At 39.4% G+C, this 15,870-nt stretch overlaps 1 protein-coding gene across 1 annotated transcript; it reads right to left on the bottom strand.

Annotated features, from left to right (window-relative positions):
- Nucleotides 1-558: 558 nt before the first annotated feature.
- On the bottom strand, nucleotides 559-14,709 carry LOC123966774 (general transcription factor 3C polypeptide 2-like; the record flags this gene model as incomplete). Its single annotated transcript, XM_046042889.1, has 15 exons — nucleotides 14,420-14,709; nucleotides 13,847-13,908; nucleotides 13,556-13,665; nucleotides 12,090-12,699; nucleotides 11,606-11,727; nucleotides 9,900-10,084; nucleotides 9,498-9,583; nucleotides 9,060-9,137; nucleotides 7,897-7,998; nucleotides 6,943-7,170; nucleotides 6,548-6,659; nucleotides 6,330-6,447; nucleotides 1,299-1,330; nucleotides 979-1,108; nucleotides 559-703 (listed from the first exon to the last, which is right to left on the bottom strand). Coding segments are annotated over exons 3-15 (1,973 nt in total), but the record flags the coding sequence as incomplete, so codon positions are not given.
- Between the last annotated feature and the right edge of the window lie 1,161 nt (nucleotides 14,710-15,870).

Raw genomic sequence — 15,870 nt, 5'->3', positions numbered from 1 at the left:
TCTGCACGGGGGTTTTCATTGTTTTGCTATGAAACTGTTTTTCTAATTAGAGGTTATACATGTGTAAATACCAAAACCACTAGGATGTGTTTGTGAATTCAAATCCATTTGAGGCTGGTGCAATGCTAGACATTTTTGCAAACCATGGATGCTCTTGATCCACTTCACAACATTATCCCTGTGTACTTGTAGTAGAGTGACATTGTCAACATGTGCACTTGTCATTACTCTCAGTAAGTATTCACTATCCATCAATCCAAATGATAAATGATTCAGTGACAAGCTGAGTAGTTTCAAGATGAATTATTCTCTGAAGTCACAATAGTTTATCTGATTAAAGCTAGTATGTAGTATGTATGTATGTAACATGGAGTAAAAGAAAACGTACCAGTCTGTTTAGGAATCTTAAATTATGATAAACGCATAGAGATCAAGTTGAAAATCTGAAAAGTTGTCTTTCATCACACATTCACATATTTGACCAATGATGACAAATGTGACATAATGTGAATGCAGCAAGCATTAGCATACAGGTGCGATCAGGGTGAAAGAGTTTACCTGGAGGCAGGACAGAAGGCCAAGGCCCGGACAGCGTGGTCGTGAGCCAGGAAGCATCGATAGGGCATCAGGTTGAATGACCCGTCTGACTGTCGCACTCGCAACAGTGCAGACTTTGTGGACAGATCCCACAGACCTACTACACCTGAAGAACGAGACATAGAACAAGAATGTAACACACAGGACTATATGACACAGGACTCCTTTAACTTGCTACACTGTACACACTCAAATAAAGATGAAACATCTGGAAAATAATTTAAAGCAACTAGTTCATGAAGACACGGATCAAAAAAGAAGTAGGCAAGTGCTATTTTTAAGAAAGTGTGTTCATCAGTGACAACAGTTAAAATGCACAGAGGAACCTGAGGACATTCAGAACCAATTAATCAATAACATCTCCAACAAATCAATTCACACCATCATAGAATCCAACAGCCATTATATTGTGTGGTTTTTCAGGCAGCCAGTCCATAGACAGAACTTGTCCACTCCTTTCATGGCGAGGGGCTTTGAAGGAGCCCAGCTTCAGTGTTAACACTCCTTCTGCCTGCAAAAAGAAGGAACAAAGAAATGTCACTGCAACAACAAGGTAAACAGCAGGGCTGGACATTATATTTTCCTGTTGCCCACTGTCATATACTGTACATTAGGTATTTCATAACATAATGTGTAGGTGGGCAGAATTTTGCGGGGTAAACAGAGAGGATTTTGACAGCATGAGATTAAAATGAGCATACCTGGAATATTGGCAACTGTTCGCTGGCTTTTCCTGCAGAAAAAAAAAACATAACTCAACCTTGGTAAATATTTCACTATTGGTAATCACAATTTTAAATTGGAATCTATTTAATGAGCATAACAACGAGCATTTTCAGAGAACAAAAAGACACTTGTGTAGCTGAGTCATTTGAATAACTTGTTTTATCTCTCATTGGTGCAACAACCTAAAAATCTGTGTTATGTAATGTAAACTCAAGGGTAGCGCATTAAGCCCTCGATATACTTGCTTTTTAACAACGCGTAGGCATAGACAGGCGTCGGCGACACAAACAGCATTGTTCACATACTTGCCTGTGCCTGTCTATGTCTGTGCCTTACGCAGTGAGGATCACAGACTTGGCTCTACACTTTACCACTTGTGACACACCAGCTATGATGTAGGATTATTAATCTGGGTGTAGTTACTCTTTAACAATGGTAACATGCTAATTTATAGCAAGTTACCATTCTGATGTCATGTGATTCATGTTAGCACCAAGCTCAAGCTGAGGTTGAAGGTCATTCAATGATTAATTCATAAACCTTTGAAGCTAAAGTGTGGAAACTTGTTGAAGACGCTAGACTCAGACTTAGGCAAAGGTACAATTCATCTTATGGAGAACATTAATGCCTATACCAAGTTTTACAGCAATAAATCCAATAGTTGTTGAGATGACAATGACAAAGACCAAAGTGTCGGACAGACAGACCATTGGACCAACTGATTTCTCTAGAGCCCCTCCCCTTTTGTGGTTCAAAATGAATGGATGTTAAGCACCACTTTAGAAGTAATTCTGCCGTGTCTGCCTTGACAATCACTGTTGAGTTTTATAGATGTAAAATCCAATAACGAAAAAAGAACTGAGTGTTCCCCATCATTAGTTTTCTCTCCTCCTCCAGTTTAGATTTTTTAGAGTTCAGATCAATACTGTGTCCTCCTCACACTTCCAGGCTTTCCATCAACTTACCTCGGCTTCAGAAAAACACACATTTATAGTTTTATATAAGCCTCTTATGTCCTAAATCAAGTCCAGACCAATTTTCACGCGCTGGGAGAACCCAAGCTTTTCCTCAATAAGAATAAGTCAACTCAAATTATCCAACATGGCTTTACAACCCAAAGCTAAGTTCTTGGCTTTGATACGAGTAAACACAACCTCTTGCCTTCACATACACAAATTTCTTTACATAAAATAACAAGATATATACATTCTGCCAAATTAAACTGTTTTGAAAACCCGGTTTTCTATTATTCTCCATGTTTAACACACTGCAACCATATTTTCCTGAACTAAAAATGTAGAAGTCTATAGATTTAAACCACTAATATAATTCAGTGGTTTAGCAAATATGTGTACATTACTATAGCTGCAGAGCTGAGCCCTGTATGAACTGTATTAATGAGTATTTGGTCATTACCAACAGTCTGGTATAACTGATGATGGAAATTAGCCTACATCATACACAGGGTTTTTGTGTTAGTGGCAATAAATTAACATTAATACAGCTAATATAACACTCCTCTGAAGATATATATTTTTTTTACCATGAACAAACTTTACCAATGAGCCATTACATTTTAAACCCTAATCTGGAAATAATCTTAGTATTAAAATGATTTACCCTAAACTGAAGATTGATAACAGAGTGGTTCCCTGCTAAATCAAAAGTACTTCCTTGATGACTGACAGAGCAGGAATACAAGAGGTGTCAGCTACTAGACCTAAAATTCAGAGCTTCCAACACTAACAACTGGTTAGGTGATGCATCTTCTTTGTCATTTCAATTATAGATCTTTGTCTGATGGACAACGGCGCTGTAAATTAGGTGCGTTCACTACGCCATTCCACATTCTCCCTTTTGTCCTTTTCCCCCCCCTCCATGCTCCGCCTCTACATCTCCAACCCCCCGCCCTCCAATTCTGCAGCTTTAACAGCCTCCTCTTCTCACTCACTTATTCATTCTGGTGACTGGACGGCCAAAAGCCATTTATAATTATCTGTCGCAAACAGCGCTGGGCTGGTGCAGACAGACCGGGAGAGACACACACAGACACACCCTGTTTAACTCTTTCCAAGCCAATTTCACCTTTAACCCTTGATACCGAATCTCATGGGAATTATTTCCACTCATGGTCACGTAAGATAGCTAATCTACTATCGATTATTGATCATGTCAGGCTAAAAGAAATGAGAAGCTTTGAAACAATTCATCGGTCATTTTTCTCTTGTACCTCTGCCATTTCTATCCCTCCCCCGCCTCTTTATGGTCAGTGCAAAGTACATTGTTCCACCTACACTTGGAGAACAGTTCAGCTGATGAAAGGTATTCTTGTACTCCAGGTCATGCGGCAGCAGAGTCTTTTTGCAAGTTATTTGTTGAAAGCATACAGAAATGCCCACATCCTGTCATCATCTAGATGTAGAGATATTTCGCTAGAGAAGAGAAAATGTCCTGTTTTTGGTGCCACAAGTAAACCATTAAGAGAGTCCTTTTACATCGGAAATCTAGCCTTTTCTTTTGGTGCATTGGTCAGAGTTAGATTCAAGACCTCTGTATTTTGATAATGCTGACTGTGACCCTGTTAAAGCCCAGTCTTAGTCCATGTCCATGTATAAGCCCAAGTCTCTCTTTGCAATCATCTGTGTTTAGGAGACGGTATCTCCAAATGTGAATGCTCTGCAACCTTTCGATTCAATAACTATAACCTATGTTTGGAAGCAGGGGGCTGATGTAGTAGCTCTTTTGAAACTGGACTCAATGACCCATGACTACAAAATAAAATGGAAACCAGGGGCCATAAAGCAATGGGGAAAGAAAAAAAGAATGGATATGTCAGGTTTATATGGCATTTTATGTCCAAACTGTGCCAGAAATTGTAATACCAAGCTAAGTGAAAGTGTGTAGTAGCCAGTGGAGTTTTGTCACCTGATATACTGTATTTTATTTAAATATTAACACATACATGACTGTGCATGAGCTCCTCTATAATGTTGTGTTGCTATTCCAACTCTTGCTAGTATGACACATATAATTATAGGAGAATATTGAAGCTAATGTAACCTCTAAATAAAATAAACACAAATTTGGACAAGTTAATGTAGAATAAATGCATTTGATGGCATTTAGTGTAGTGGTAGTTTAAGACTGTGAGAGGAATAAACTTTAGCCTGACGCCCTAGTTATTAGCAGTTTTTCTTAACAAACATTTTAAAAGGTACTACACAACCACACTAAATGCTGAGTATCAGCATTCTCACTTACAAGCACAAATATCAGCCAATGCTGATGTTACACTGTGCTACAGAGAAGATAAATAACACAAGGCGCAATGGAGTGTGAGAAGGTTGTGTATATTGCAAAGTGTGTAAGCGTTTATTTTTGAGGTGTGTGTTGTACTGAAATGCTAAGATCTTGCTAAGATGTTTAATCAGATAAGCCTGTAACCCTGGGCAGACACAGGCAGATAAAGACACACATGTACAGACATAACCGGGTTTCTGTGTATGATGGATGTGGCCATTAATCTCATTCATACAGTCTTCTATCAGCAGAGCCCCAGAGGCAGCTGACGTGATGATCTGAATAGACTAGACTGCAGGCTCCAGCGTCTATGTTGCACTCCTGGAGAGCATTCTGTGTGTGTGTGTGTGTGTGTGTGTGTGTGTTTAAATCTTTCGGGTGAGTTGATAACTGCTGCCACTGGTAAAGCTGCATTAAACAGTTTGATAGACCCCTAAGCACAAAATATACAAACACACTGGGAGACTGACAGCCTACATGGATACATGAGATCCAGACCACTTAACGATTTCCATGTCTCATATGATGGATATGTTTCTGTTTGACATATTGCACACCTAATGTTGACTTAATCGGGTAAAGTATGTATATCCCGCAACCTGAAATCATTCTGATGAGACTAGAGCTAAAAGAAAACTAGCGAATAGTCGATTAAAAGATAATGAATTTGCAGCTATTTTGATAATTAATAAATTGTTTGTCATTTTGTCTCTCTTTAATGCCAAATATTATTTTATTCCATCCTCTTTGTTGTGAGGATTTGCTGTTGCTGCAGCCTTTCCACAAATATTTCGACAATGTGGTTGTGATAATCTCTTAATTCCTACCTCTAAAATTCCACCGCATAGCCTCCAAATTTGTCTATAAACAAACATTTTCAAGTATTACTGATATTGTATTTTACAGCCTTAGGCATCTTAAAAGTTATTAGTTCCTGCTGGCTTTGACGGTTGTTACCTGTGTTTTCCACCTCTCACAGGGAATTTTGGAGGGTACGAGTCACTGGACATCAAATGTGTTTGATAACAGTATCATGGCAACTCCAAATGTCTGAGTCAACAAATCGATCCACATTTCACCAAAGCACTCGCTGGAGGTGCATGGTGCTTCAAAGTCACTATGGCGCCTGCTAAAAGCACCTATACGCAAACCTCTATTCTCGCCTTTTAGTGGTCAGAATATGGATGGGAGCTATGCGTGACACTCTAAGGAAGGATAGAAGGATGTGTCTGTGAGTGGATACATGAGGAGTGGATTTCTTCATTTTTTATGTACTCTGTCTTTGTCTTTGTTGTGGTGTGTCAAGAAATGGAGTAAGGAAGTACTGCAAAAAAAGATAATGTCAAAATTAGCAGTTGGGTGTGAACAAATCTATAGACTAGCTTATTTTCACAGTGCTGCTTTACTGCAGTCCTGGGTCCTCACATGAATCAGGTATCCAACATACTGACCTCAGGCTTTAGAAAGGCAAGACTGCCCTCTGCTGAACACAGGACACACTTCATTTTGTTTGTCTGAATCTGTTAAAGTCAAGGTCGTGCATTGGCCAGGAACTTTGTGTATCATTTTTACAGTTATGTGAAACAATAATACCACTGAAGTAAATCACTGTTACAACAATTGTATTGGAACATTTACAAAAATACTAACAACAGATCTGAAGTGAAAATTGTAGACAGTTCTGTGTTTAATATTCACAGTCTTACCAGAGTTAGCAAGCTTCTTGTTGGAGTGTAGAGCATCAGGGTGGGGCAGACTGTAAATGGTGACCACACTGGAGGAGGTGGCAACTGCCAGAAGACCCAGTCTGGGCAGAAAAGGTGCCTTTGAAGGTAGATTTAATATTAGTATTAGCTATATAAAACTCCAGACCAAATATGCCAACAACTCATGTTGGTGGAGACCCTTTTTAATAACACCTTACCTTTCTGTCACAACTGGGAGGCTCCCAGCCTCCTGCAGGACACCACTTTAGATTCCAGATGAAGCCTTTGTTCTGGGCCAAGCCATAGGCCAAGGCTGGCTGTGAGTCTGGTCTGCAGACAGACAGAGAGAGTTTAAAGAGACAGCATGTAGATGTAGCATAAACAATAGAAATAACCATTTCTTGTAAATAATAATGGTGAGAAAATACAAAAATGGTGGGTTGATTGAGGTTTTGATTTCCAAATTAAGAAAAAAAAGATCTGGAAACCTCATAATAAACTCCGGAAATGATGCAGCCCATTCAGCACAATCACATCAGTTGACTGCAGCAAAATAGATCTTAAATTAAAAAAAACATTACTTATATTACATTACTGCCCACTTCAGCTGTACCTGTTGTTGTAATCCAGCTTGCCCACGTCCCACAGCTGAACGAGTCCAGGTCCGGTGTACATCTTGTTGACATAGTGCCAGTCGTCCATCCCTCGGTGGCAGGCCAGAGCTATGTACTGGGATGCTGGAGCACCATCAGGTGTAGGACACCACTCCAGGGCCCAGACCGGTCCACCTGCATACAGGAACATGTCCCAGCAATCCGGGTGGGCAGGCACTGCTGCGAACCTGGTCAGTTACATAAACAGAAAAGCTCTAATAACAGGTACAAATTAGTCACTTAACTAACACCAAAATATATATTTACTTTATTTCAGATTAGCAACAAAACAAAGAAAATAGTGATCTGAGTTATATTTTTAATCAATGCTATTTGACACTGGCTGGCGTAACAGAACGTCTGAAAAGACAATGTTGATATTTTAGACAGGAAAAGGAAAAGTAATCCATCCATCCATTATCTATAACCGCTTATCCATGCAGGGTTGTGGGGGGGCTGGAGCAGCTGACATTGAGCAAGAGGCAGGGTACACCATGGACAGGATGCCAGTTCATCACAGGGCTGACACATAGAGACAAACAACCATTCACACACATACATCCACACCTAAGGGCAATTTAGAGTCACCAAATAACCTATGCATGTCTTTGGACTGTGGGAGGAAGGCGTAGCACCGGAGAGAACCCATGTGGACACAGGGAGAACATATAAACTCCAAACAGAAAGGACTGAGACGACCAAGGTTTGAATCCCAGACCTTCTTGGAAAAGTAATAAATGATGACATATTACTTAAATATATGATATTGAGGAGTCATTAAGTGTTCAAAACAAAATCTTCCTGAGGCATCTTCAGCCAGAGTCACACATTTGTCTAGTAAAGCGATGAAAGGATCTTACATTTTGCTTTGTATCCTGTGGATAATGTAATGATTGTATGACGCTGAGTCTAACCTTTTGAGTCTTTGAAGAGGTGTCTCCTCCTTACGAAGGCCTTCTCTGGACACTTTGAAAGCAGCCGACTGAAGCTCCTGAGGCAGGTATTTCTCCAAATCACTGAATAACACATAAGACACACACACCTCTGATAACTAACTTGCATAACAGAAGTTCAATGCTAGATCAGAATTCCCAACACACTCAACACATGCAATATCTGAGAGTTGGAGGCTCTGTGACCAGAGCATAATGTCTACTAGGTGCATTAACGAGTCCATCAGATATGTTATGCTGCGTTCCAGTTACTGGGAACTCGGAAATTTCCGACCTCTAACTTCTCTCTAGAAAAACTATCCTGGAACGGCACTTGACATCGGATTTCCTACTTGTGAAAAAATATCTACCCCAATGTCAGCTCCCATGGAAGCACACATACAACATAAACTAAAAGGCAACATAAAGTATATTTCCATGTATTCAAATTAAAATAACTCATGCTTTCATATAGTAAAACCTGTTCTGCATGTAAATAGATGTAGAAATGTTTTGCCAATGTTATGATTACAGTAAAGAATCTCTGAAAGTCATCTTCTCTACCCAAACGTTGTTCAGGAAAACGCCAAAACATTTGAAAACATTAGGAAGTATAATCTACAACATTTACCGTCTTTTGAGGATTACAACTTCAGTCCATTGTTTTCATTAAAATGGCCATAATACATACACTTGACAAAGACTTTGTCATGGTCAGTCATGTATTTCGTTCACTTTCGGCGTCAGGCACCACCATGCACCTGGAACGCTTTGAGGCTGAAAGTCAGATATAGCAACTCGGACATTTCCCAGTTCCGAGCAGACTGGAACGCAGCATAAATAATACAACTGTGCTTCTAATAGTCCAATCAAGTTACATTGCTAAAAATCTGACATTTCAGTGACTGATGAAATGATCATGTATCAGTATACAAACAGCACAAAAACTAACCCTATCTATTCAAGTTTGTTATGACCAATAGGTTGGAGGCCATAATACAAAACCAGAAGCTCATGTGTTTCACAATTATAAATAATGCATTAAAATGTGGTGAAACTGTGACTTTATTTTGATCACTTTATACAAGTCCCCTTTTTTGTAGAAAACCAAATTATCTCAGTAATAATAAACAAAGGTTAACTACCTTTGTGGTACAAGGCGCCAGTCACTGGTGGAGGGGACCCACTCTGGGAACACCCAGCTGCTGTAGTGCTCCTCCCGGCTGGAAAACAAACACACACACACACACACACACACACAGTACTTGTTTCTCTTTTTTTCTGGTGTTTTTTTGCACATCAGTTTCTTTAAATGTGTGAGATCATCTCATAGCTGAGTTAGATATTATGTATGCAGTTAGAAAAAAAGACATAACTTTAAACAGATTTCTGTCAGGTGGAGTTTTTTTATAGCATCTGTGCAATGCCACTCACTATCACTGACTGTATGACTTGAGGTTGCCTAGTGACAAACGCTTAAATATTGGCGTGCACATGTTTCTAAAAAATAAAGCAGATTTACGTTCTGCTCTTACATTTTTTTGCTCTTACCACAACCAAACTGCAAGAGTGAAACAACTTACAATTTCTTAGTCGTCTCAGTGAACTCCCAAACAGTTCTCATGTAGTTAGTGGTGAGACCGTTGGGGATTCTGGCGCCTGGGCCCGTCTGTAGGAGAAAAGGAGATTGGTTGAGTTTACCTATCACTATTTTGTGCATTTATTATTTGGCATTTTGCTTTGATTTGTGACAGTACAGTATTCAGAGACAGGAAAGGCGAGAGAGGGGAATGACATGCACCAAAGGTGAAACAACGTGGCAAAGTTCTGCAGAGATCTAAATATAATATTGGTCACAGAGCCTCCATCTCTCATAACTTGGGGAAACCAAACGCATAAGATTCACCTAATATGGGAATACATTTTTTTTTCTTTCAATGTCAGGCAAAGAGATACAACAGAGATAAAAAAAAAAAACTACTAACAAAGGCCTTGTTGCAGTGAAAAGTTGCTGGACTTCTTCCAACTGTCCTAAAGTCTGTGTCTGAGTCCTCTCCTTCTTCTTCGTCTTCCACTTCCTCAAAATCCTCATCTTCAACATCTGGAACAAAGTCCTCATCTTCTGCACCACTGTCACAGTCGGCCAGTTTTCTCTTGCGGCCTTTCCGCCCTGCAGGAATGTAAAGAATAATTAATGAGTACGTAGGGATCTTCATTGCTAAAGGGGGTCTGGTATTTCTATATGGCATGTGATTTTGATATATATCATGCTATCGTCATTAATCTTCAAATAAAATTGCCAAACTATTTCAAGATTTGAAAAAAAGCAGATGCAATATCAGTTATTGGCTAATTCAGTGAAATAAATACATAGAAAAACAAAGCAATTCATCACATGCATTCTGCTCATTGATTTGTAATAATGTTCACAATTGGCCTTACGTAGCTAAAGACAATCAATGGAAAGTTACTTTGTTTATATATATATATATATATATATATATATATATATATATAAATAAATGTCTGGCAATAAGAACAGGTATTATGGCATAGGTCAATGGTAATGAGTTACCAATGGCCCAAGCAAGTAGAAAGCCACAATGGGACGCTAAACACAAAAGCTTTCTATCCTGCTGTATGTGATCTCCTCGCCTCTTGCCTGCCCCTGATCCCTGATCCACAATTACCATGACGGGAAATGCAGCTAGAAATTCACGTGTACATTAGCCTCTTATCTTGTCTATAGCCACACTGTCATGGGTACACTGACACCGCTTCACTCAGGAATCACAATTTGAAAGAGAAAAGGAAATACTGGGGTAAGCTGGAAAAAAACCTACATTATTGCCTCAGTGGGAACATACACTCTCCTGACTGGATAAGATTAAACAGATATTGTATGTATTATGTATCCGATGGGGCCTGTCACGTAGTACATGTTTTCTTCAAAAGCAGACAACGCAGGAATGTTGCTTTTTAATGAATCAATGACTAAAGGTACAATGAATGCATTGCGTTTCTGGAAATGCGCCTATTTGCTCTCTTTCCAAGAGTTAGTCATCAGTCTCCGTTCTGCAAGCTAAGTATTGAGCTACAGCCAGGAGGTGTTTAGCTTAGCTTAGCAAAAAGACTGGAAGAAGGGACAAACTAGCTTGGCTTGCTCCGAAATTAAAAAGCCACCTACTAACATCTCCAGTTACTGTAGGGCAACTTACAGTCAACAATATAGTCACGGCAGTTTAAAATTAGTAGCCGCAGGCAGGATATAAACTACAGTAAAAGTTACACAATGCTAGTTAATACATCTGAACAAAGGTGTCCTTTGTGATACTACTGTTCAGCTGACTGTGTGGTTCTGCACAATTTCCCACTGTTTACATTTGAGTACATTTGTTTTAGGCTTTGGAAATGGAATGAAAACAACAACATCCACACAATCAGGATGTCACTCTCACATATCTACCCAGCAATTCTTTGTGATTTGTGACACATATCATAAAACTAGACACTAGGCAGCCAAAGCATTAGGGCATCAAGATGAACAGGCTTATTTTAGTTTGTGCTGGGCGGTTATTGGTAATTTGAGAGCAAGAGGCAGCTCTTAGCATCAGTCAGGTGTTGTCATTGTTGTTGGTTACTTCCATCACAGTGTTACATGGTTGTGAGTGGTGAAAGATTTGCACTGTACCTTTCTTTCCTTTGAGACTTTTCCCCTCTGTAATATCGCTGTTGGCCTCTGGCTGTGGGCCTGACTCATCATTGGAATGACCGAGCACTTCTTTTGCCAAATTATGGAGGTATTTCAATGCCCTAGAGACATTTTTACAACATTTTTAATATAGAATGACTACATTGCCCTTGCGTGCATGCAGAACACAGTCCTGAAAAGTCTGAAGCTGCTGGCAGTTGGAAGATTGTTCTTAAAACAGCTACATTATTATACTTCTGATCCAATACCTCTACATTTAAACACATTTTTGATTTCATAGGTAGGTATGCACACTTTATTTACCCCTAGACAGAACAAACATCTCATGAGAGTAAATTTTCTCTCACTGCAGTGCAATGTACAAAGCATATGACTGAGAGGTGTAAAATCCAGCTATTATTATTGTTATTATTATTATTATTAATCTTATTAGTTGTTGCTGAATACAATACGTGTAACTTACGCTTTAGCAGCACCTCTCCTACGGCGGCCTCCTGGCTGGGTCTCCCCCTCAGGTTCAATCGGAAGTTCCCCTTCAGCCTCCTTACATGGTGGTTCTGTAACTGGTTCCGTTTCCTTTGTAGGCTCCTTCTTCACATACTTTCTCTTTGGCTTTGGTGTCCTATTTTCTTGATGTACAGTATCTAGAACTTCACCCTTCCCAGACGAGATGTCCCCATCAGTGTTGGGAGTTTTTTTGGCCGGAGTCTTTTTGGCCGGAGTCATTTTGGCTGGAGTCTTTTTGGCTGGAGTCTTTTTGGCTGGAGTCTTCTTTGCTCTAACTACCTTTTTAGGTGTGTCCTCTGAGGTTTTCCCATCTGACTGTTGAGGTGTTTTGTCAGTTGCTTCGTTTTCCCCATCTGCAGTCTGTTGAGTGGCATTCTTAGCTTTTCCACTCTTTGCCGGAGTCTGTTTAGAAGTCGCTCCCTCTCCTCTTGACTTCTCTGTAGGTGTTTTTTGCTGGACACTTTCCACATCAAATACGTCTGTTTCATAATCAAAATACTTTGGATTTTTCTTCCGCTGTCGTCCTCTGGAGCTGGGTGTTAAATCGTAATGCTGCTCCTCTTGCCCTGTGAGGAGACTGAAGTTATTACTCCACAGATGTACCATTTATATAGTATAAACTATAAATAATAAAATAAAAGTAGTAAATTAAAATCAAAAACCTACTGAAATGAGAATTGCTTCCCCACAAGAGCGCAACTACCTTTCCATCTATTCTGTGGTTAAATCTCACCAAATGTTACTCTTATAAAAAGAAACAACACTTTTAAATAAAGTAATATATCATACGGCAGGTGTCATTGGGGAATGAAAGATAATGAGCACAAATTAATTCACACTCTTGATTTATTTACTTTGAGCACACAAATAAACAGTTCATAATGTTAAACAATATTGTTAAATTACGTTTAATGAATGTCAAAGATAACACAACGTTGTTTTGTGCAAAATGAATACAACACTACATTAAATCCAAGCAGCTCCAAGATCAATATTATCGAAGACCTGATAACTTAGGCTGTTTAATTTGCACCGCATTAGGATACACAGTGGTTTTTGTCCACCTACAGTAACTCCTAACCGCCAAAGCTGGCCAGTATTGCTGAAAAAACATCCGATGTAGCATCACTAAATGCCAATGGCACAAGATCAAATATAATAAGATCGATAACCTATCAATATAAATTTAAATGAAATCATTCTAAATTTGTAGGCACCTCCATACCACCACACAGCTGCTAGCCTGCCACTCAGCGTGCTCCTCCACAACTGACCAGAGTAGTCAGCAACCTGTAACTAAATTTCCTATAGCTACAGTATCTTGACATTAACTGGAGAGTACAAATTAGTAATGTGTGCTCACTAATATTTTTTCCCCAAATGACACCTCAGTAATAGACAGTAACATAATGCACTGGAAACCTTCTCCAGAGTCATTGGGATCCATATGCCCTGGGTTTCTGGTGCGGTGGCTGTCTTGTCAGATGCCTCCTCATATGTGGAGCAAGTTCCTGCTCACGCTGACCTTTCTGCTGCTCAGAAACAGAAATTAAGACACAGCAACCATCAACCTTTTTTAGGGACCACATCACAATATCTGTAATATATTACTTCTGAAAATATGGAACAAACAAGATAAATTTCTAAAAACAACAACAACAACATATAGGCTTACAGTCATGTACACTGTGCAGTAATATTTTACAATAATACCTTGTGGTTCCTACTTTGGTTTTGACTGATTGACTTGAAGTTTTCAGTCACAATTCAGCAGCCTGTAATAAAAACAATAAGTTATCAGAGACGTCTTCAGTGTATTTTACATAGCCTGACACGTTGCTAAATAATTATTCTGGAAACGTGGAGTCATAGAGTCGAGCATAATACCGATATCACCTCGATATCTCGTCTGTCAAACCAAACCCCATTCAGGAAAGAGACAGTTTTATGCTCTCTTCCATTCTGGCACAAGTACATGAGTAATAAATATACGGATACTTAGCAGATATAATAGTTTTGAACCACTCATCAATTCGGCACGTCTTTTAAATATAACACATACTAAGTACCAAGTTATTTAAGTAACATACTTTTGTTACTCGTTTGTTTTCCCAGTCTTCTCCTACTAGCCTCCGAGCTAACACCACACAGCTAACGCTAAATGGCCAAAGTGTCTGTGGAGTGTAGGGCTTCTTACACTAACGTTAAGCAACTGTAATACTCTTAAAAACAGCTTGTGGCTCACAGACTTTAACGGGAATACTACTAGCACCGTTAAAAACTCACCCAGCGTGAAACCCAGGCTTCCTCTTCCGTGGCGAAGGCTGAATATCCTCGTTCCGAACCCGGGATGCTTGACGTTACCGTCTGGTCACTCGAGATCGAGTCCCAAACTCTGCTACCGGGAAAGACTCTCTGGATGATCACCGGGACCGTATGAACAGGCCCGACATATACATCCAGCCGTTATTCTTTTTCTAATGATGAAATATAAACACCACCCGCGGTCTCTCCACTGATTCAGGTTGCTGAAACTCACACTCCTCTTACATCAGACCGCCATGTTACTGTACTGGTATGGTGGTATCCCACATCGCCCCCTATTAGCAGAAAGTGGAATTACACCGATTAAATACCGGAGCAGCCACGAGTTCAATCCTCGCACTCACTGAGTATCAGATGGAAGTCTCGAGTACATTAACAGCAGTTTAATAGTGGGGGTGCAACATGCACCATTAAAGGACTTTAGAGGAATTGTATTTCGGACTACTGTTTTTATTTGATTACAATTTTTTCTTATAAGAAGGTGAAAACTTAAATCTGTATGCAACTTTATCCCATTAATGCATGTTAACTAACTCGCTTCTTGCAGGTGTTTCTGGCTCTGGAGCTGTGTCAAGGGCAGGGTGGGGACAAAAGGTCTGAGATTAGGGGTGTGATGAAAGACTTTGGTCATATAAAAAGGGCAATTAGATAACTTTTGTTGTGAATTAATATTTATTATGTACCCAACCATGTCACACAGCAAAGAAAACTATAGCTGTCACTGTTTGTTGTTATCAGTTGATTTTAAATATAATATAAATCTTTTTAACTGTTCAAATTATCTTTAAAATATATTCAGCTAGGAGGACATCATGATTGGGGAGGCTATAAAATAGGCGAAACACGCTGTTCATGATAAATACAGTAAAGTCATTTCAATATGCTGTGTATTTGATTTTCATTGCCAAATCCTGTGACCTATCAGCACCTGACTGTTGTTGCTATGCATGCAACTTCTTGTTTTATAACAATTTGTTTTATAAGTCTTAATTAACTCTAGCACTTTAATTTGCTTTATTGTTTCAAAGTCTTGTAATATACATAATATACAAACCTGCTGTAACATGACTTGTATTTGTGAGGCTGGTTTAAAGGGATACAGGTGGCCAATGTTGAGAACTCTTTTACCACTATAATGGAGTGATGTAGGAGGGGCCAGTCATGAGGTGCAGGAATATGTGGGACTAGGCTCAAAGGTGTGCAGGAGCTCATCTAGAGCTCTTATGTCGAGCGAACAAGACAGGTCAAACAATAGGTTTGACCCCACTGGATGAACCTGTGAATGAGCAAAATGGAGAAAATAATGAGAAAATAGAAAACAACAAACTTGTATAAGGGACTAGATACGGTGCTTCTCTTTGTGACAGCTTACAGTTCCCACATCGCTGTTACCAAATAAACAGAGCCCAAAG

Source organism: Micropterus dolomieu, unplaced genomic scaffold, assembly GCF_021292245.1.
Source record: "Micropterus dolomieu isolate WLL.071019.BEF.003 ecotype Adirondacks unplaced genomic scaffold, ASM2129224v1 contig_14202, whole genome shotgun sequence".
NCBI lineage: Eukaryota > Metazoa > Chordata > Actinopteri > Centrarchiformes > Centrarchidae > Micropterus > Micropterus dolomieu.
This window is presented reverse-complemented; position numbering and strand designations above follow the sequence as displayed.